Source organism: Camelus dromedarius, chromosome 33 (genome assembly GCF_036321535.1).
Source record: "Camelus dromedarius isolate mCamDro1 chromosome 33, mCamDro1.pat, whole genome shotgun sequence".
Taxonomy (NCBI): domain Eukaryota; kingdom Metazoa; phylum Chordata; class Mammalia; order Artiodactyla; family Camelidae; genus Camelus; species Camelus dromedarius.
Genome location: NC_087468.1, coordinates 7808006 through 7831200, shown reverse-complemented (window position 1 = coordinate 7831200; position 23195 = coordinate 7808006). Strand labels below are relative to the sequence as shown.

Here is a 23195-nt window from a genome sequence, read left to right as displayed (position 1 = left end):
TAAAAGTATAAAAAGAGAAAACGGAAATAACATGTCAGCCAAGTTAGAAGTTAACGTATAGCGTGGTTCTGCATTAACTTCCAATTTGCCTTCCAGAAGGGAGCGAGCGGACCCCTTCCATGAGGGGATGTCTTTGTCCTGGTTTCCTACCGTCCTGATTTTATGTCTATCAGGTTCATTCATTTTGTACCCCCTACTGTCATAATAAATTTGAGCTCTAATTTTTTTAAAATAAATTTAAGATTTAAAACACAAGGGTTTGACTCACCTGGTCCATTTCATGAGGCTCCACCATGCTGTGGTCAGTCTGACCTGGGAGATCAAGAAAGCAGTCCTGGGACTCAGGCAGCCCATAGGGAGGTTGACTGCTGTAACAGTTTCATTTTAGAAGGGTTGGAGAGGTTACATTTTTTTTCTAATTGAAGTATAGTTGATTTACAACGTTGTGTTAGTTTCAGGTGTACAGCAAAGTGATTCAATTATATATATACATTATATATATATAATACACATATATATTTCTTTTTCAGATTCTTTTCCATTATAGGGTATTACAAGATACTGAATATAGTTCTCTGGGCTATAAAGTAGGTCCTCGTTGATTATCTGTTTTATATATAGTAGTGTGTACATGTTAATCCCAAACTCCCAATTTATCCTCTCCGCCATTTTGGAAAGGTCACGTTTGAAGAGGTTTCGCTTTCTGAAGGCAGCTCTGCATGAGCCCCGTTGGAAAGGGTGACGCAGAGCAGGGCGATGACGCAGTTGCTGCTCACCTGAATCGCTGTGTGTAGCTGCTCTCACACTTTCCATCGAGGTTCTCACATACATTGATCCTTTTCTTCCCTTTCAGTTTAGTCAACTGACATCTCAAACTGGAGCTCTGCTGACACCCAGCTTGCGACAAGAAGAGAGAAGAGGGAACGTCCTCCTTGGGGTGTCAGTGGGGCTGTGTTCTGCTGAGTCTCTGGCTCTGGGATCAGAAGGGCATCGTCTGAAACTCAGGACTGCAGTGACTCTGCCCGAATATGCTCACCTCACTGCAGCCTTTCTCGAGATGACCTCGGTCCTTTGCCCAACAACAATGGACTTGGACTATGGGCAAACTTAGTGACACACCAAACAGCGTTGCTTTGAAGAACTTTGCTAATCACATGAAAAAGGAAAGGATATTCTGGAAAACCCATCAATCGCTTGAAAAAGACTGGTTCCATGACTACCTTCAAAGCAGTAGCTTGGGAGTAACTGTCTTGGGTGTTCCATGTGGTCATTTTCACCTAAGGAGGGAAGCCATGAGGGGGACAGTCACAACTGGAGAGGGTGCTCCCAGGACTCAAGCAGAAGCAGCCAGTTCCAAGCAAGAACTTGTGTATTCTGGGGCTCAATTTCCTTTCCCTTATCTGGATACTTTCAAGAATGAGAAAAATACGTAGGAAAGACTAATCAGTTTAGAAGAAACTGCAGGGGGGGCAAACATTTGATGGAACGACAAACAGAAGGAAACAAAACACTCTGAGAATTAAGTAGGAAATAACCAGAAAGCAAATCCATGCCCTTGGCTGATTTTGTTTTTCACTCATTCAAACACGGGCTGAGTGTTTACTACGTGCAGCGACATCTCTACCAGCCCCATGACTCAGTTGCCATGACATCTGCTCCGTCAGAGCTCACATTCCAGAGGGGACCACACACATCAGTGGATGGGACAGTGGGGTGTAGGTGTCGTGAATGAATCCAGGGATTAGAGCCATAGGTTACCTGGTAAGCAGCTAATTAAGGGCTGTCTTATGTCATCTGCAAGGATTTCTCTCCTTATAATAGTCCTCAGAATTCCAGAATTGGCTAAACTCCCTCTGAGCAATGTCCATGACTCAGGAGGAAGTAGGTTCCTCAGAGGTCAGGGTGATTTTTTTTTTTAAACAACCTGGATGAATTCTAGCTCATACTGGAAATTATTTGGAAATACTGTATCTAATTCAGCACTATGTGGTATTTAAACCAAGCTCTAAAACTGTATAGTTCTTACTAATGCATACACCCATATTAGAGATGAATTACTGTTTAATACAAGTGGCACTTTTTTTTGCCCAAATACAGAATTTGGAAGAAATCCCAGGCTGTGTTCCTGTGCAAAAACCACTCGTGATGGACATTTTCGGTGTATGACTTTGAGCTTATAAAGCCACTATCGTACTAGAAGTTCATTTGCTTCTATGGTCAGAACCTTCTTCAAGCTTAACATGTGGGCTTTGTGCCAACCCATTAGAAAATGAGCTGCATTAATTGGAGCACTTCACCCCATGCAATTATGAGTGCCTATTACCAGGTCTTAAAAAATTCAGTTGAATCATCGTGAGTCGAATGAATGTATCTGTGGGTGAACGCAGTTTGCAAATTATTTACATTCATCTTTTGTAGCCCTTTTCTCATAAACCAAAGTATACATTAAAATAAACAAATTCAGAAATAAGTAAATTCTAATGTTAAACCTTCTCTCTACTCTTTCTTCTTTTCTTTCGTGCTCACTCCCTCTAATGCCCCAGTGGCAGCTATCTTGGCCCCCTACAGGCACTTGAGTCCATCAGTCCTCCCCAACTTCTGTGATCCAGTCCGCTATCATACTGCTTCCAGGCACAAGCCCTCAACCACCTTACTCCTCCCCGTGTGCCTGGTGAGAGCACAATGCCGGTTAAATCTGATCTCCGCCCACTGCCTGCGCAAGAGGAGGCAGGTACCGAAAACACACAACTGAGCTGCCTGGTCCCACTTTATCTTCATGGTTAGCAACCTCGAGTTGTGCTCTAATTCTGTTTGAAACTCATCATTTATATCCCTAGCCATTCTCTCGTCCATTCCCGTTGACAGGCATTTCATATTTTCACGTTCCCCTCAAGTCTCCAGTGCCTCTTTCCCCATCCTCGCTCTCGCTGATAAATGAAAGCCATGAGACCAGGACTTTATAAACCTGCTCTTGTCCCAGACGCTCACCGCGCTGCCCCTTTGCCCTTCCCTTCCCGTTGCTGCAGGTAAACTCCGCTTATTTCTAGCCGAGCCTAATGCCTCCACCAGCTCACTAAATACCATCCCTCTCATCTCACTGGAATAGTGCAACAATTTCCATTTTTTTCCTTCCTCTAAGACATCCACTGAAAAAATAATTGGGGGGGGGGAAGGGGAGCTAATTAGGTTTATTTATTTATTTTAATGGAGGCACTGGGGATTGAGCCCAGGACCTTGTGCATGCTAAGCAGGCGCTCTGCCACTGAAATACGCCCCACCCCCCCAAGTCATTCATTTTTCCCCTTTCCATTGGGTCATTTTCATCACTATGCAAATATACTGTTTTTTTCCTCCAGTCTACAGTTTTTGAATTTCTTTGACCCCGTGTTTCCTTCTGGCTACTGTCCTATTTATGTCCTTCCTCGTTCAGTAGCATTCCTGGAGGAGATGTTGATGCTGTCTCTAACGTCTCTGTTTCTCTCTTGAAGCCACTCTCATTGAGATTTTATTTCTACTCCTCTACAAAAAGGGTCCTTCTCAAGGTCCCCAAACCTCCATGTTTCTAGCTTAAAGGTCTTGTCTCCATCCGCATCTTACTTGATCCGTCAGTGGCCTTTGATGCTGTCATTCTCCCTTCTGTCCATGAACGACGCCCTTCATTCCAGGACACAGCACTCACATGAGTTTTCCGTCCTTAATGTCCATTCTCAGTCTTGTTCTGCTGGCCTCTCGCCAGCTCCCCAGCCTCCTAGTACTGGCATATCCTATGGCTCAGTCCTTGCACATCTTGTTTCCTCCTCCTGCTCTTACTCTCAACGCTCTCCGTGGGGGAGCTGTCCAGCTAACTGCCCGAGACACGTGCTCCCCTTCCTTAGTGCAGCTTGTGGACTGGGGGAAAAACTGCCCAGCCAGAGACTACCTCCAAGTTCTTCTCACATCTCACTGGGCCCCCGAGTCTGTTTTTCCTATAGAACAAGAGCAGAAGTGATCTGCACTCCCCATGCATTTTCTATGGGCGTAATTCTTTTTCCTCCATACCAGTGGGGTGATGGTTCCGTCTGGTGAGCCTGCATTAGCCTAGGTCCCTGAATAACAGTGTGAGCCCTTCCCTTCCTCCCTCTTCCCACTGTGGATTGGAATTTAAAAGGAATGAGAAATTTCTATTAATTGAATCTAATTAAGATTTTGGGTTTGTCACTTAGGGGGCTGTGGTTTTTGCTAGTAGGAACTGGTATTACCCTAATTAATACACCAATCTATTGGCCAATGCCTCCCAGATTTCTGCATCCATCCGAGGCTCCCCCCTAGACCCCAAACGTGAGTTCTCAGCCATCTTTGACATTTCCACTTGGAGGTCTAATATGCACCATAAGCTTACCATCTCCAAAGTTCCTGGTAAACATCTCTGAACCAGTTCCTCCCCAGCCTTCCCTGTCTGTGGTAAAGAAATAAAACTTTACTGAGGCAACTTTATTCATCTCAGAGGAAAAAAAAAGTTTACAGCTAACCTAGATTCTTCTGGTTCTCCCGCATTCCAAATCTGGTCTTTCAGGTTCTAATGTTAGTCCGACCTTCAGAATATGTCTAGAATTCAAATCTTTCCAGAGTCCAATCATCTTTTAGCACTGTTCCAGCCACCATATTGAATCAAACCAGCATCATCTCGTCTAAATTATTATAAAAGCCTCCTAACGTAGGAATATACTTCTTGGGGCAAGAACTGGAGGAAATTTAAAAGTCAGAACATCTCTTTCGTTTCTGCTCAAACCTCTTGAAGACTTCTTATCTTAGTGTAAATGCCAATGTCCTTGTCAGGGCTTCCGGAGCCTTCTGTGATAAAGCCCCTCCTTCCACCCTGATTGCCACTTCTGAATCTCCACAGCTTGGACCTTTCTTTCTCTTGTGGCTCCTATGATGTTTGAGCCACTCTCAAGCCAGGAAAGACTGACCCATCACAGGACAGGAGACTAGAAGGTTGATGTCAAACAGTGTCACCATCATGCCCCCATCTATTCTCCAAGGGCCCATTCATTTTCCCTAAAAATCATTTACTCTCCTCTAAGAGGCTATATCCTCCCTCCCCTTTCCCTACAAAGATGGTATTTCATCCTAAATTCTGAGCCACCCCGGAGAGAGAGATCATTTTTCCCCGGATATCTCCCACATATATGTGAGGTACCCATGTTAATAAACTTGTTTGTTTTTCTCTTGTTAGCCTTTTATGGTAGAGGTCTGAGCTAAATCCTCAGAATGGTAGAAGGAAAATTGTTTGAAGCCTTCTTATTTATTGGTTTCCAAAGGTACAAAGATTCTTTTAGTTGCAGGTGCCCAGCTATTGTAAAGACTATAAATGTATGTTGAACTGCTGACTGGGTGTGCCTTATATTTAATAATGGATACTGTTCAGAAGGTCCTCTGGGTTGTCCTTTTGCTTTCTGAGTGCCCTGCACATCAGAATTCAGATAAAACAAAGCAGGGCAGAGTTTAAAGGACAGGGAGGCTCCCCTTCCACAGGTGACACTGAGAGCCTGAGGGTGAGGCAGGGTGCAGGTGTGAGTCCCTTTCACACAGATGCGTTGGATTCAAATCTTAGATTTGTAGAGCCTTTTAGAAAGAAACAAAGTTTCTTATTCCAAGCCTCTTGTTTTGTGGAGGAAAACTGAGGCTCGGGAAAACTTCGTGGTTGACTATCTAAAGACAGAATCTTATTTTAAAAATACTAGGAAATTTCCATAGTAAAAACACCACTCAATTATAACCTTGGATTTGCAGCAAACAGCTTTTGAGATAGCAGACCATTTCTCTGCTGAAATGAAACAAACAGCTCTGGCTAAAAAGAAAGAGAGAAAAGCGTTCAATTCTACGTGCATCAAGGAAACATTCACATCACTGCCTGATGCTTGATAGGGCTGTTCTCTAAGAAGAAGGCTCCAGATGTGTGCTGAGGACTAAGTCAAAATAAAATAAAAAGAAGCCAGTTTAGATTTTAAGACCTCAAATATAACAGTAATGGTATCAAGTCAACAGCACTACAAGCTGACTTTATTGGTAAAGATTCTGAGTTGAAATATTAGGCTGAAACTAAGGGTTAGTGGTTGTACAATGTAGATTTCAAAGAAGGGGAAGTCAAGATAGGAATATTATTAAAATGTGTGGAAAATAGTGTAAAATAGCAGTTGTCAGTGTTAGCTAACTATCACTAGGTACTCTGGGAACTAAGGTCCTAGTACCTCAAGGCGGAGGCTTTCCCGTCTCCTGATCAGGCTCGCACAGCCGCCTGGAGCTCAGGGAGCCGCTGACCCGGGAGAGGGTGCTGGCGCCCCGCAGCGGTGCAGGGGGGCCACTGACACTCAGGATCAAATCACTTCCGCTCTGTCAGCCTCCACTCTGCATCTGCCAAACAGGCAAAACACTCAGCCCTCTGGAGCTGTTCACCAGCGCGTGGAGATCTCTGCTTGCTCCATCACACAGAAGTTCCTGGGAGTTCAACCTTCAGCCACATCACTAAGCTCCCAGTTCTGTGTGGCAAGAGACACAAAGTCAAATCTCAGGTCCTCCAGAACCTTCCACGGCAGGAGGTGGGGCGGGGAGGGGGATTTGAGACCAGTGTTGCGCTGGGCGATTGCAATCTCTTCTGCAGAGCTCACAGTTTTATTTTTCAAGGTACATTTCCTTTTAAGCTAAATTCCAAAATCCTTGATGAGCTTTAGTGATGCCGGAGATACTGTCCTGCTTCAGGAGGGTTATTCCTGTTAAAATATTCCATTAAATACATTAATATTCTAACAAACCTTTTTCTTTCTTTTTCTTTCTTTCTTTTCTTTCTTTTCTTTCTTTCTTTCTTTCTTTCTTTCTTTCTTTCTTTCTTTCTTTCTTTCTTTCTCTTTCTTTCTTTTTTCTTTCTTTCTCTTTCTTTTTTCTTTCTTTCTTTCTTTTTCTTTCTTTCTTCCTTCCTTCCTTCCTTCCTCCCTCCCTCCCTCTTTCTTTCTCTCTCTTTCCTTCCTTTCTTCTTTCCTTCCTTCCTTCCAAAGTTCTTTTTTAAAATTAACGTATAGTCAGTTTACAATGTTGTGTCAGTTTCTGGTGCGCAGCATCATGTTTCAGTCATACATATACAGACATATATTCCTTTTCATATTCTTTTTCATTATAGGTTACTACAGACTATTGAATATAGTTCACTGTATTATACAGTAGAAACGTGTTATTTATCTATTCTATGTATAGTAGTTAGTATCTGCAAATCTCATACTCCCAACTTACCCCTTTCCCCCCTGGTAATCATAAGTTTGCTTTCTATGTCTGTGAATCTTCTGACAGACCACTTTAGATTGAAGGGCGGAAAAAAAAAATGTAGCAGTTTCTCTGAGAAGGTTCATATGCCCCTAGTAAACACTTCTATGCTACAATGTGAAGGTTAATCTCAAACCAGGTAATCATTTTGAATAAACATATTTAGAAAGCCTGTCATGGAATTGGATTTTCACCCCATTTAAGTAGGAGAGAAAAAAGGAGGTGTGAGATCCCAAAATGTGGACCAGGGATCACTGGAGAACATTTCATGTGGAGCTGTTCTTATCTGTCCTGCAACTGGTCCAATCACAAGAAAGTCCTGCAGCCCGTGGTCTTAAGGCAGGAGAGCTGTCATTCTGGGTCAAATCACACATTTATTCACCCAGCACATGCTCAGTGGGTACTTACTGTGCCTTAGGCCCTGTGCCAGGAACTAACGATAAAAGAATGAATTAAACAGAGCTTTCAGTCTGGTGGGAGAAAAGTAAAAGGATTACATCTAAGAAGGGAAGGTAGGGGGAGGTCTCAGAGGGCATCAGAAGGATCCTAATTAGCCCCAAAAGACAGGAGCCAGGTTAGGACTTCCTTTAGTCAGTTACCTTTGAGCTGAGACCCTCGGAGGAGATGCCAAGGTGAAGGGCAGAGGGCAGAAAAGGCTCCCCTGCACAGGGCCCAGAATGTGCAAAGGTCTTGAGGTGAGAGGGAGCCTGGGAACACTGGTCAGAGTTCATAGAGCATTGAGGGTGGGGACGGGGAGGAAGGGCGTGGGAGGGAGAGGCAAAGGTCGAACCAGGTAAGTCGCTGCAGGATTTTAATCTTTCCAAATGGCCCTGTGAAGCCACTGAAGGACTTTAGCTGGTTAAAGCCATGATCTCACCTTTGTTCACTCCACGGGTACAGTGACAGATGGGGTTATCACTGTTGGGCCCCTCCTAGTCATGGGGACTTTTGAAGAAATGACAGGCCAAGTGCTTGTCAGCCAGAGGGTGTGATTGAACTCATTCTTATTTGCTTTAGGGGAAAGATGAAGAGTGTTTTTTAAACTGAGCCCTTCATCTTTCATTTATAAGAATAAATAAATGAACATTTTTCCAAATTAAGAAAAAGTTGATAACCTTGAACTACCACAGCCTGAATTTATAAAGCTAAAGTCATACCAGACGCTGTAATCCCTACAGTTACTCTGGGCGGGAAGATCCCAGAAACATAGATTTGTCGTTAACCTTCCCGATTATGATCCACAATTATTCTTAAAGTATCATGTGACTCAGACTCCTAGAAATGATTCTCTGAATGTGCTCTGGCCCTACCATTATTTCGCTAAGTGTGTAGAACTGAAGCGATTTGCTTACTGTAAATGAAACTTTATTCTGCTGTGGCTTCTGTGGATAATTCCTAAAATAGACCCCACTATTCTGTCTGAAAGCACCTGAGAAAGTAACCTGCTGTTCTGGGCAACTGGTCACGGGGTGGAGGGTGGGATGGAACCAGTGTTACAGGGACAGGCCTGCACCTGAGTGTCTTCTAGACCCTTATTTGATTTGTAAACATGGGTAAGACTGCTTGCTTGCTTGTTTGGCCTTAAACCTTTCTGCATCTATAATTCTTCACCTATAAAGTGGGTAAAGAATGTGTCTATCTCTTTGGCTTTTACAATGATTAACAAAAATATATACATAAAATGCCTTTCTCGGAGCTTCCCATACAGAGATTCACAATTTTTAAAAAAGTGGTTATTATTTGCTGTTCCTTCCTTGCAGGGGAATATTAAGTTCATCCCTTTAATACAAATTTCCAGCAGATTTCCTTAAAATTTCCAGTAAAGAAGGGAAGGTGGATTTCTGCACGGCTCCATCATTCTTTTGAAGAGGATGGAACATCTTACATTCAATTCTGTTGCGCTTTGGAAACAGTTGTGCTATGTGAAGTGTTAAGCGAAGGGCTCTGTGCTCTCTCCTAGAGTCCCATTTTTATCCTGGACTTGGCCCTGCGTTACTTAAGTCCAAGAAGTGCTGTTTCTTCTACTATTCTGTTCAGGTGGAGAATTTTTTTTTTTAATCTTGTACCTTCTGCTGACATTTCATGGATTCCCCATGTTAGAACTTTGAAAATAATTTGCTTTGAATATTGAACTGCAGAGTGTTTAACAGCAGCCATATTTAGCCACAAAAAAATGAGAAAAGGGAAGGAATTTATTTTCTACCTATGGAAGGGGAAATGGTTCCAGGTAATTGACTGACGGCTGGTCTGCTCTTTGGTTTCCTTGGGTTCCTGGAGATGAAGACGCTGGGACAGCAGACTGCAGGCAGCGAGGTCTAAGACGCCTTTGCAGTGGCTGCGCTGGGAACGGGAGGACCTTGGGCGCTGGGGGATGAAGCTTTTTCGGCTCCAGGAGAACAGGCTTCCTCTCCTCCCCCTCCTCCCGCAGCCCGCCCTGTAATTAGCGGCGCGAGGCGATCTGAGCTCGGCAAATCACGGGTTTTCCACGGAATAATTATGGTTCTGCTGCTCGCGGACATGTACACCTCTAAGCCTGAAAACAGAAAAGCAGTTTCTCCTTTTCGTGACCGGGGGCGGGGAGGAGAGAAGTGGGAGCCACAGGGGCACGATGAGTGAAAGCCGAACACGGTGGAAAAGCAAAGGAGGGGGTTCGGTGGGAGCGTGGGAACACTGAGTTCTGCGCCGGAGTTTCGGCGCCCGGAGAGCGCGCCCTGTGCGCCAGCTGACGGCTCCGGGAAGGGGAACAAAATGGGGCTGTTCTAAAGCTTCCGTACGGCGCGCGCCCCGAGCCCCACCCCCGCGCCCCGGGTCCCCGGGTCCCCGGGCCCCTCTCTGGAAGCGGCGGGGAGAGCGCGCGCCGCGTGGGTCGCGCCGGCCGCTTCCCTGGATGGATGCCCGACGCGGCCTCCGGGGCGGGGACAGCTCCGGCCACCTCGCGCCGGGCGCGGCCGGTCCGCCCAGAGCTCACCGGCTCCGGGGGTGGCGGGTCGCGGCGCGCGGCGAGGGCCCGAGGGGAGCGCAGCCGCCGCCCCCGCGGCTCGGGGCCCCGTGTGGCCGGCGGGCTCGGCAGGTGCACCAAGCGCCCGCCCCGGGCGCGTCCTCCCGCCCCGCGGCCTGGGCGCCGCGCCCGCCCCGCCCCGCCCCCGCCCGCGGGCCGCCCGGGGCCGGGCCTGCAGCTGCGGCGGCCGGCGGACGGGACATGGGCCGGCGGCCGGCGGCGGAGGGCGGCTGAGGGCGCCGAGGGTCCGCGCCGTGTCCTCGCGTCCCGTGCGCGCCCGCCAGGCGCTGCGCCCGCTCGCGGTGGGAGCTCGGCCGGTGCGCGGCAGACACCCGGGCCGCTCCCTGTGGGGCCCGGCGGGCGGCGCGGCCCGGGGCGATGCGCTGAGCGCACCGAGGGCCGCGCGCGGGGGGCCGAGCCCATGGAGCCGGCGGGCGCCGGGCCGAGCAGGCGGGCGCCGCCACCGCCGCCGCTGCTGCTGCTGCTGCTCCTGCAGGTGGCGGGGCCGGCGGGCGCCCTGGCCGAGACCCTGCTGGACGCGCCGCGGGCCATGGGCACCAGCTCCAGCCCGCCCAGCCCGGCCAGCGTGGTGGCGCCCGGGACGACGCCGTTCGAGGAGAGCCGCCTGCCGGTGTTCACCCTGGATTACCCCCACGTGCAGATCCCCTTCGAGATCACCCTGTGGATCCTGCTGGCCTCCCTGGCCAAGATCGGTGAGCGAGCGGGCCCGCGCAGTGGGGCGGGGGCCGCCGCGAGGGGAAGCCCGGGAGGGTGCCCCGGTTGGCGAGCTGACCTCCGGGTCGTAGCCGCCTCCCGTGGACCAGGGCCGGGACGACAGAGCAACTTCATCTGGCGAGAGGGACCCCGGGAGGAGCCGTTTCGTGCTTTGGTTCTTTTTGGACATTGGCCTTGAAATAGCCCCCAACTTCAGACCGCACACACTGAGCGATTTACCGCTCCTTCTGCCTCTGACGCCGGGAGTGACAGCCTTCTGCCAAAGTTGAGGTCCTTACTGAGGGAGGGAGCCGGTGGGCTCAAGTTTATGGCTGTCACCTTTTGGGAGAGGGGCGAGGCTAGAACAGTTTAAAGGTTAAAAGCCTGGATGCCCGGAGAGATGCGTCTTGGCAGGGACACAGACCCTGCCGTACCTTGACTCCTGAGGTGCATGGAAGGGGACCAGGGACACCTGAGTGCCTGCAGCACGACGGCGACGCCCTGCCTCCTCCCTCCTCTGGGCTGAGGCTGTCACTCTCCAGGAAGCATTTTCTTGGTGACTGAGGCCAATGAAGTAAGATGCATGTTTAAAAATAATTAACCCACTTTTCAAAACTACCTTTAACGCTCACTTGGAAAGCAGCAGACTCCGAATGTATTTTCTCATTTTCATTTTGTCACCCCGCATAAACTTTTATTATGAGCCTGGTGCTTTACATTCTTTTTTTTTTTTTTTTACTTTACATTTTAAATACTTTTTTAAAATCTTAAAATATGGCACCTACTGTTGTTGCACTGATTCCAAAAGGTTATCGAGACAACAGAGAGAAACTTCTGCATTATTGCATAGGTTTTATACATTTTCCCTGTGAAAGGTCTCATGCTCTAAGGTGAGGCAGGTCTTCATAAAGGATAGAAAGACACGTTGCCAGCATCCTCTAATCTATAGATTGGTGGGAGAGATGGCATCCACTCCAGTGATCCTAATACAGGAAAGTGCTTGGTGGAATAAGACATTCAGAAAAGATAATATGCAGTGTAGAGATAAGTGAATTACTTCCTTGTGCCCAGAAAGCATTTAAACCTGGTTTTCAAGGATGACTGGGATATGGTCAGTTGGAGATGAAACGGAGCAACATTCCAGAGAGGAATAAATGCATAAATTGGGATGGAAGTGCAAAGCGGGTAAAAGGGGTGGTTTATAGAAGGTAGAAGTTGCGGGAGGTTAGCCTGAAGCGAACCTTCAGTATCAGGTTAAATTAACTAAGTTCTGTCAGTGATGACCAAAGGAAGCACGTGCTAGGTCGTGGCTTTGCCACGTGTAATTGCCTGACTTTGACATGGTTCCACTAGTTGAGTGTTTGAATTTTGCCTGAGAAATGGGATAAGGGGAAATGGACTTCCCCATCTGTTAAACAGATACACACGATAAACTCGTTGCCTGTAAACCTGGGGACCATAACTGTCCTGACAACAGCCCTGCCAAGTGGGAAGGGCAGATATTAATACCCACTTGGTAGAGGTGGGAACTGAAGCTCGGAGAGTTTACATGAGTTGCCCGCGGACACACAGCGGGGAGGCACGTGCAGGCTCAGTCCACCCTTCCCCTCCCTGAGCCTCCATCACCTGTGGGCCGCCTCCGTGCTGTTTCCATTACTGCTTCTCTGGTGCCATTTCTATTCAATTACAACTTCTTTCTTCTGTTCTTCACCCTTGATTATTTTAATCTGATTAATTACACTAATAACAGCCGCTAGTTGGCACTTAAGTTCATTATCTCTCATTTTCACAACCATCCTGGGGAGGTGTCATGACCACACTTCATGTACGAGGACCCCGAAAACTGGGAGGTTAACTTGGTGGGGGGTGGTGAGCCTGAATGCCACCCATTTCTCCCTGACGTCTCATCTTCATGTCTACCCTGGGGCCTTGTTTGGTTGTGAGGATTCAAGGAGAACAGATATGTCTAACCTTGGACTGTGCGGGGCGTGCAGTGAGCCCTGAGCATTGACATCCTTAGTAGGGGCGGAGGAAGAGTTGCAGGGGCCACCCGGGTAGTTTTCTGACACTCTGGTTCCTTTCCCACTGGGCTGGGCTGCTGCCTGCATTTCTCTGCTTCTGGTTTTAGGCTCAGCCTTTTCTGAGTGCTCTCATTCTGTGGGTTGTCTTTTTCACACTTGCTTTTTTCCCATCATAATCTATTCGTCTTTGCCCTCATCATGTTAATTGGACGGTATTTCATTAAAAGGCATCCGTGCTGGTGGGAGTTCCTAGGTGTAGGTCTCTGCCCGTCGGCAGTGCTCTCATCCAGATGTGTCTTATTCCCTGGCACTTGCTCCTTCGTCCCTCTCTCTGCCTCCCCCCAAATCTGAAACTTCTCTGGTGACTGTTTCCTATCTCCTCCCTGCATTTGGGGTGACACAGAGATGGAAGAGGACAGACGTTCATGTCTCCCGGCCAGAAGGGTCTGAGTGGAGCGGAGATGGCTGTGGTGGGATGAAGGCTATGGTTCTCAGAGAAATAAGTGCAGCTTTTTGCAGTACCAAAAGCTGGTGCTTGGGGTCTCTTCTAGGTTCTTCCTGTACACAGTCCAGCCCTGAGCTCCTGCTGCAGCTCTGTTCCTAGAAGAGCTGGGAGATGCTCAGAGACCCCCGGCCCCCGCTCCCCTCTCCCCTCACAGTCCTAAACGTGCTGTTTGGCTGTGGGAAGGAGTGCTGGTACTGAGGGACACTTTGACAGCCCATTAAACAGTCCTATAGTCATTTCAAATTCTATTTTAACTTTTTCATTGGAAACAACTATTATTTGAGGTGACTTACATGACTTAATTTGCTCATATTTGGGTAGGGTGATGAATTGAGCAGCACAAAGGGACGTGAGGCTTTGGGTAACAGGAGTGTTAACTCATGCAAAATGCCACAGTTTCTATTTTAGGCACTCCCCCCCTTTTTTTTAAATTGAAGTACAGTTACAACGTGTCCATTTCTGGTGCACAGCACAATGTCCCAGTCATGCATGGACATACATATATTCCTTTTCATATTCTTTTTCATTAAAGGTTATTACAAGAAATTGAATATAGTTCCCTGTGCTGTACAGTAGAAATCTGTTTTTTTTTAATCTATTTTTGCATATAGTGGCTAACATTTATAAATCTCAAACTCCCAAATTTATCCCTTCCCACCCCCTTTCCTCCAGTAACCGTAAGATTGTTTACTATGTATTTGGGGCACTTTAATGCCATGTGCCTCGTGTAGCTGAACTTTCCTGCCCAGTAGAACATGGAGAAACATTGCTAGTGATTAGTAACAGACTGCCCCCAACAGAGGCTCCTAACAGCATTCATAGGAGGTTTAAATCATGCCAGGTGGTGAATTCAGAATAGTTTTCTAGATCGCAGCACAATATAGCCTTAGAAATACTACAACCAGAAGGGAGAAAATGCATTTTTGGCAGTGTTGAATGATCCAACTTAACTTTCATTGTTTTACTCAATTATCAGGGACAATCGACTTCCTAATCGTTTGGTCAAAAAGAGAGTTCTGTAGTTACAACGTTTCCTAAAATGATAACTGTGATAATGTTGTGTATGTGTGTGTGAAGTAGGTTAAATAAACAAAGAACATAGACAATCCAGGGCACCTTTGAAAAGTTTGTTAAATTTTGGCAAGAAACATCGTCTCAGTTTGTTTTTCACTCAGATCCTCACATGTGTGAATTCTTATTTTTCTTTCATTTTGAATGTTTTTATTTTGAGTAACCGTTGATTTTTTTTTTAACAGTTGTAAATGCACACTTTGCCTGGTAAGTCCTGTACACAGGATGGAATTCTGCAGCCTGGAATGATAGGGAGCCAAAGAATTAAGAAGAGAAAAAATTGGGGGAGTGTTCTAAGATTATCTTCTCTGATTTCCTTGCCCGTGAAGTAGGTCAGAGGGATTTTTCCTAAACTGAGTGAATTTGGGCATGTGTTCTACCTCTATCCAAGGTCCAGGGACAAAGTATCTGGGTTCCCTGCTGTTTAACAAAGCTCCTATCTTTGTCCTCAGTGGTCCCCTAGAGGCCCCTGCACTTATCTTGTAGTCCTGTGGGGCTGGCCCGTTTGCCTCTTCCAGGTGTCCGCACTCACCTTGTCCTTTTCATTTCCTTTGCTCTTGAACTTGGGGTCAGGATACAGAACTTTCCCCTTCTCTTCATCTTTTTGAAATTAAATAACTTGTATTATTATTTTAAGGGAAAGGCAAAACAGTTTGGTCCATGAAGCTTTCTCCTCTGGGCTCCAGACTCTCCTGAATTTAAAATGTGAAACCAGAGATTTTCTTTGGTTAATGTCTGCCTAATTACTGAGATCTTGATCTCTGGAAAAGCCTGTGCTTGCCTTTGATCTGTTTCTCTTTGTCATATTTGGTTTTCCGGAAGCATATTCACCAACTGGTTGGTCAGCAAACGGAGCTCATGGTCTTCACTTAGGATTTGAACCACATCTCACTTTGAACACACTTCTGAAGCCAGGTCCTCTTGATGGCATGTGTTTGTTCCTAAAAAGCTCAAAGAGGAGTTGTAATGTGTTACTGTCTCAACCTCCCTCTCTTCCCATTGGGCTAACCATACATTTCCTGTTTTCAGTCCGAAGGATGAGTTCAGTGACTTTCTAAAGATGCTTTCTGGTGCCTTCTAGAGTTTTATCACTGCACCCTACCACAGAAATATTTTTGTACCTTTTGAAATAATAGCAGGTCATTTTTTTTAACCAAAAATGTTACTCTTTGTATAAACTTTAAAAATGAAAATAACATTAATTTATCATTAATGAGATGCCCTTTTTTTTTTTTTTTTTTTTTTTTTTTTTACAGAATTCTTTCATATAGCTTGAAGCCCTAGCAGGTCTGCAAAGAGCCTTTTGTATAAACGTGTTTCTTCCTTGAAGGGTTGTAAAAACTCACCTATGAAACCAAGTGAGTTGGATGATTTGCATATGGGTGAATTTTCACCAATGAGTCAATTGCTTTAAAATTTATAATTCCATATGGCTTATTTGTGTTTTTCTGGATCAGTTTTGCTCTTTGTATTTTTATTTTTCTAGCAAGTTATTATTTCATTTGGGTTTTGGTTATAGGAAGAAAAGTTATTTTTTATGATTTAAAAATTTTCCACTTTATCTGTATTCATGTTCTATTTTATTATCCCTAACATTGTTATTTTTGTCTTTCTTTACTTTGATCAAAATGTGTAGAAGTTTATCATCTATTTTATTCTTTTTCAAAGAATTAGATATTGGTTGGCTTCTAATTGATGAATTTCTGCTTTTTATTATTCAGTTACTCCTATGTTATTTGGGTGTATTTTGTTATTTTTAATAATTATTAAATTGAAAGCTTAGCTCATTAATTTCAAATGTATTTGTTTTCCAATATGTTGACTCCCACCATACAAGGGTAATTAATCCCTGAGAAAACACTTATGGTTGAAAACATAATTAACATTACTTTCAATATTTTTAATGATAAATATTTTAATGAACTAAGCTCCAAAATTAGCATAGCTAAAATGACATTAGTCTTTTTAAAATAGACCAACTTATTTCAGTAGGTTTCTTTCGTTGTTATTGCTCCTAATAAGCCATTTTCCCTTCATCAGTTTCTTCAGAGTCTGGCTGTTTACTTGTTCTCATTAAATTCAAGGCTATGGTGGTAAACTGACACTTAAGACCATGTTCCAAACAAAACATATCCATGATACTCTAAGTTTATGTAAATTTATCTTTATTGCAAATGGTAATAATAACAATAAAGACAATGGCGAAGACTAAAGAATTCAGGGAGATGATGCAAATGAAATTACACTTTTCTAATAAATTGTGTGAAATCATTACTGCTATTAACTAGCAAACCATCTGTATTCTGAGGAGAAATTAACACAACATATTAGTGATAAAACTGGAAAGATGACTGCTGAATGTATCAGCTACCAAAGTCCATAAAATCCAATTTGGTCTTTATGAAGTCAAATAAGTGCCCCATGAGATGAAATAGGAATATTAAACGAAACTCTTCTTAAAGATGAATTCCTGTGATCCAAATGAGTATATCTTATAGGAATGGCAATCTATGTAGTTAAGGCTAGAAATATATCCTGCCGGTCCTGTTTTAGTTGCTTTGCATGGTTTTGATATGTAGAGTTTTTCACTGTTGTTCAGTTCTCAGTATTTTTAAATTTCCTTGTTATTTTTTTATTCTCACCTGATATTTATTTAGAATTGTGTCTTTAGTTAATAAACATATAGAGATATGAGGTTATTTATATTTTATTCAGATTTTAGTCCATTTTGGCTATCTAGACCTGTTACTGATTTTTTGATATTGATTGAGATGTTCTCTGTGGCTTAATATGTGGCCATTTAAAAAACTTTATGTCAAGGCTTGCTTGATAAAGATTGTGTGTTCTGTATTTATTGCATGCAGGCACATGTGCACATATACACACACACACACATACATGTACATACAGGACTAGATCAAATTTCTAATTATGGTATTCAGATCTTTAATAGCATTATCAAATTTTTAGGCTACTTTATCTATTAGGCTCTGAGGTACATTAAAATCAGCCTCTAAGGTTGTGATGTCAGTTGCTGTTTGTAATTTTGTCATTTTTTGCTTTATATATTTTGATGCTGTGTTATTAAGTATATACTAGTTCCATATTGTTACATATTCTGAGTGAATTCTTCCTTTAATTATTAGGTTAATTTTTGACTTCTCTATTTTAAATTATTTTCTTGTGGCTCAAAGTCCTTTTTTTTCTTATATTACAGTTGCTATTCAAAATAGAACTTCTTTTTGCACATGTATTTTTGCATCAGTGTTTTCCATATATATATATATATTCCATATTTATATATATATTCCATGTATATATATATATAAATATTCTAGACATATCTTTTCCCTAACCATTACTACCAAATAAACTGGATTATCTAAAGGGTAATTTTGCTTTAGCTGTATCTCATTAAACCACATATAACTGCATTTTGTATCTTTGAATTTTCAAATATCTGTAGTTTAAAGAGAGGTGTAATTACATTTACTGTGTGTAATAATATATTTGGACTTTGTTTTCTGTTTACTGTGGTTTTGCTTGGTATCTTTAGTTTTCTCTTCTGGCCATATTTTGGCTTAGTCAAATTTCTCCTTTTTTTTTTTTTAAATACATTATCATATATTCTGTTTCCATTCTTTTTGTGGCTGTTCTTCAATTTTAATATGATTACTGATTTTATAGAAATCATGCCAGATTGCCTTGGGTCACATCCCAGGTGGCTTTTCCTCATATTTTGTAATTGTATGATTTGGGGGACATAACTTAAATTCTGGGTTCAGTTGAGCTATTGGAAAAAAGGGGATAACAATAGCACCAATGTCATAGGCTGTTGTGAAAATTAATTAATTTATGTAAGATATTAAAATTACTTTCTAGACCACAGTAAACTTATTATTTGCTATTTTGATTATTACTTTACCTTTGTCCTGAATAATACTCTAAAAAAAAATACCTGCTACCTGTGCATTTTAGAATTCTAATTTTTTGCCTTATAATTTAGACCTGATTTGTATTTAATTTACTCCAAATTAGGTTTTAATTTTTATAAGCAATGTTTAAATTGATTTGTAAACATGCTTACCATTTTTTCTTCATTGTTACTTCTTCTATCTCCCTTTTTCTTCCAGATTGCTTTCTTCTTCCTGAAATATGTTATTTAGTGGATAATTTGGGGTAGGAGGCTTTGAATGATAAATTCTCTTGGCCTTTGTCTGAAAATGTCTTTATTTTGAATATCCTCTTAAATGATTGATTATGTAACAGAGTACAGGTGTTGGAATCATTATTGCTTATCAGTTGGAAGGTATTATTTTATTATTTTCTGTTCTCTTTTGTTGCTATGGAGAATTATGTTGTTACATATGTTGTTACGTGGCCCTTTGAAATTAATCTGACTTTTCTCTCTGCTTATAGTTAAGCTTTTGTACTTGGTTATTTCTGATATTCTGCTGTTTCCTTAATGTATCTAGATATGGGTTTGTTTTACTTTTCTTGTTTGGAACTTGTTGTACTTCCATGTTTGTTTAACTATTGTTTCCTGTTTTTCATCTCTTTTTTTTCCTATCTGTTTCTTGGGGATTTTATCAGATCTTCTTTCCAGCCTACCATATTACTCTGTGTTTCTAATCTGTGTTTAACCTACTCATCGGATTTTTTATCTTAATTATATTTTCATTTGTGCTTTGGGGGGGTTTATTTGCATTTTGTTCATGCTGTTCTATTATTTAATGATAGTTTTTCAATTCCTCCTGTAAGTCTTTTATGTATTTAAACTATATACATTTTATCAGGGTTTTTTTTTTTTTTCCAGATTGTTGTTTTTAGTTCTTGGGTTGCTAGTTCTTATGTTTATCATATTTACTGACTTTCCCTTTTGGATATATTTCCTTATATAGATTATAGTTTTTATTGTGAACTTCACTTCAGCAGGGGAGGTCTTCTTGGTGGTGGTCTGTTTCACTTAAGTTGTGAAAGATTCTTATTGTGGTTTTCATGTTCTTGCTGGGACTCGGTCTCAGTGATTGGTTTTTGCATTAGCCTGATTTTAGCTTAGTTCCCAGATCGTTTTTCCTAGGTGACTCAACAACTTGGTTTTCCTAAATGACTCAAGGTTAATAAATCTTATACCTGAATGTGGTGTCGACCTTGAATTTCATACTTCACAGGTGAATCTTCCCCTCTGCCAAGGCTATACAGAGTTGACATGTTTCCTTCTGTTTTTCCCCGGCTATGAGCATCTTTTACGGTTTGTTTATTTAGAACAAAGCAGCTCTTGAAACTCAGGAATTTATGGACAAGTCCTTCCCTTACTGGTATGAAATCAGATTTCTTGTCCTCACGTAGGTCTTTGAATGCCAGGTCCCAGTGCACAGGGCAGAGATTTTGCCTGGAATCTTCCCTGGTTCACTGTGGCTTGAAATCCTACTGACATATCTTGATTTCTCTCCTTATTCCTGGCCTCCTAGACATTTTTCTTTATTTCAAATGTGGTGGATATTAATATTACACGTTTGTAGTAAAAGGAGTCTCTATATGTGCCCACATTGTTGGGTGGCCCAGTGACGTTTTACGTGGCTTTCTGTATAATATTTAACGTCTCTGGTTAAGTTCTGCTTGTAGAATATCATAGTGGATTCTCTTTAATTTACTGTGAAAATAATATGTACTTTTCTGGCTCTTCTCTCTGCATCATGTGATTATTCTGCCTTTGTTTTATCCGCTCTATTATCTACTTGGATAGAAGAGAAATAGGCAGCAGTTGAAGAAGTGTGCGACCTACATGGTGGAGAAGTCCCCCGATCAGAAGTGGGAGGACCCTGCTCAGTTCCAGTTCTGCTGTTAAATTTATTTTATGACCCTGGCAAGTCGTCACCTCCTTGGTTGCTGTATTTAAGTAGCAGAAGTGGGCATCTGTACCCTCTGTTTAATATTTCTACAGGGACACTAGGAGGTACTCTGCAGGGAAAGAAAACATTGCTGACAAAGATTTTACTTTTAAAAAGCAAAAGAAACTCAAGCCCAGAGAAGCATGTGTGCATTCTATTCAAGTGTTGTGTAGACACGGTGTCTTGTCATCCTAAATGGGACGTGCACAATTATAACCTGCTCTCTCGCAATTACATCTTTTAAATGGAATGAATCATAATTGAGGTACTTCCTGCAGCAATCCTGCACGCTGTTCATCACTGCCCTGGGGCTTTCTAGTCTTGATTTTTATCGTTCATCCCTGTTTGAAGATGCATGTGTTCCCGTCCCTCTTCAATAGTTCCAGAGGAGGACATGGGGTTTCCTCTGGAAGCCCTCCCTCCCTGTGGTTGCGACAGCATCGTATTTTAAAGGTGAATTTTGTGTTCTTCCATAGTGTTGGCATACGGAGGCTCACGGGTTAAAGGAAAGAAGAATCAAATTTGCAATTATATTCAGCAGGTGTGGAAATGAAACAGACTGCACAGGCCCACCCTGCATGGAGGGCGTCCTGGAGCAGCTTACAGATCTTGTTAACTGTGGACTGTCCCCCGTGGTGGCTCAGGGCTGGGTACCACTCCGTCGCAGTATTTCTGTGACTCTGCCACTGCTGCTGCCCCCTGGTCCAGAGCTTGGTCCCTGTGGTCCCTGGGCAGGGAGCCTGGGTAGCACAGTGTGCCCGTGCAGAGTCTTCTGCTGTGGCGTGGAGGGTGGAGATGGGTGACCCGGCTAATCTGCCTCTTGTGGCTTCTCTAATAAAATAACAGCCGGCAAGGAGGGAGCCTGACCCCGCGCCAGGTATTTGGGCCGAGTGCTTTGTGCCATTATCTTATTTAATCCCCACAGTGACTCTGGGAGGTAGGCACCATCATTACCCCCAGTATTAAAAAAATAGATGAGGAAACAGGTTGAGAGAGCCTACGCGACTTGCCAAAGTATCGCAGCTATTAAGTGGGAGAGGTGGGTCCAGGCCGGTGTCCTTTGTCACTGTGCCCTGCCTCTCCTGGAGGAGGATGTAGAGTGCTGGACATCGTCTGTGGTCTCCAGAGCACTGGGTGTCCCTTCTTACTCGCCCTTCACTTGGACCCAGAGGCCAGCGCTTGAGTTTCACGCGTGAGCCCTGTTGCCTCATTTTGTGCATCTCAGGTTTTCCCTGTAAAATCAGACAGTAATGAGAATGCCATCCCGCCTGCCCCACAGGCGCATTGTGCGGACCCGACTGAAATAATCTGTGGACGCAAGCTGATACTGCAAAGTTAAGGTCAGTGTGTCCTCATGGCGACTCTGTACGGGGAGCAGGAGAGAAAATGCCACGAAAAGGCAAGGCTGCCTATCTCCGGAGTAGCGTCAGACCTAGAATGTGCGTCCAGAATTTCTGAATCTTGATCTAGCCTTTTCCACCTTCCCAAACTTAGGCAACATGGAATTCTAATGCTTTTGAAATATATATTTAACATGTTAAGGAGTCTTAAGTTAGAGGTAACCCAACTTGGGCTACTGTGTAAATTTTCAGTGGCCAAAGTTCTATTTCAACAGATTTACAGGAGAAAAGATGCTAAATGGGCTTCGTTGCTGCACACGCATACACACTGAATTGCACACACACACACCACAGACACCTGTGCACACGTCAGTGACATTTCAGAATGTGAGCTCTAGGACGGAAGGGACTTGGGTGTTTGACTCACTGCCTAGAACAGTGCCTGGTGCATAGTAGGTGCTCAGTGAATAACCACTGTGGACATAAGTAACTAATATTTAGAGGCACTCTTGGTTTCATCTCCCTTTAATCACGTGGTAGTTAAGGTAACCGTCCATCCTGGTTTGTCCACGATTATCCGCGGTTCACACTTGTTGTCCTGGCACACATCTTAGTGCTGCGTGCCCACTCCCCCTCAAATACTCGAGTCTGGATGGTAACGTGCTTGATCGCTCCACTTACAACACACCTGCTGTTAACTGTCTGTGCTTTGAGGGGTGCCTTAGGCTCTGTCGCCAAAAATCTGGGCTCGGCCGCTTACTGGCTGTGGACTTGGGGATGAGTTAATATACCTCTATAATTTCAGTTATTTCATCTGTGAAATAGGATAATGATAGTAGCTTCCTGATTAGGTGGCTGTGGGGATAGGGTTAATCCTCTTACAAAGCTTGCTCCTTTACGGACCTTGGAAGTGTGGTTAGCCCTTGGGTGGGAACAGATGTGCTGCTTCCGTCTCCAAAGCATGACATCGTTACCCCATGAAAGCGTCTTCTGCACAATGGCTCTGTAGCAGGTTGTTAGGTTGTCTGCAAGATCCAGCCTCCTGCTGTTGGTCTTAAGCGTAAGTTTCTCTTCAAATTATGCATATTTCTGTTTCTAGTGTTGTACAAATTGAAAAGCCATCATTCTGCTTTTGGAAGCTAATTTGCAATGGAAAAGAAGGACAGTGCACCCCGTTTGTTCTGCCCCAGGTTCCTGGCTTGACACTGAAGGGTAGGGAGCCGGGCATGGGAGGTGAGGGCAGAAGGAAAGGCCCCGTGTCAGGGGGCTGGTGGTCACGGGCAACCTTCTCTGCAGGAACAGCCTCTCTTCCCAACCCTCCTGACACCGCCTGGGCTGCTGGGTGTCCTCGGTGTCATCAGG

At 43.9% G+C, this 23195-nt stretch overlaps 1 protein-coding gene across 1 annotated transcript in view; it reads left to right on the top strand.

Moving 5' to 3' along the window:
* Positions 1 to 10496: 10496 nt before the first annotated feature.
* SLC9A2 (solute carrier family 9 member A2) overlaps positions 10497 to 23195 on the top strand; it is a 55658-nt gene continuing 42959 nt past the window's right edge. Inside the window, exon 1 of the mRNA XM_031441037.2 lies at positions 10497 to 11004. Within this exon, the coding sequence (XP_031296897.2) occupies positions 10713 to 11004 (292 nt within the window). The 5' untranslated portion in view covers positions 10497 to 10712. The remainder of the gene's footprint in view (positions 11005 to 23195) is intronic.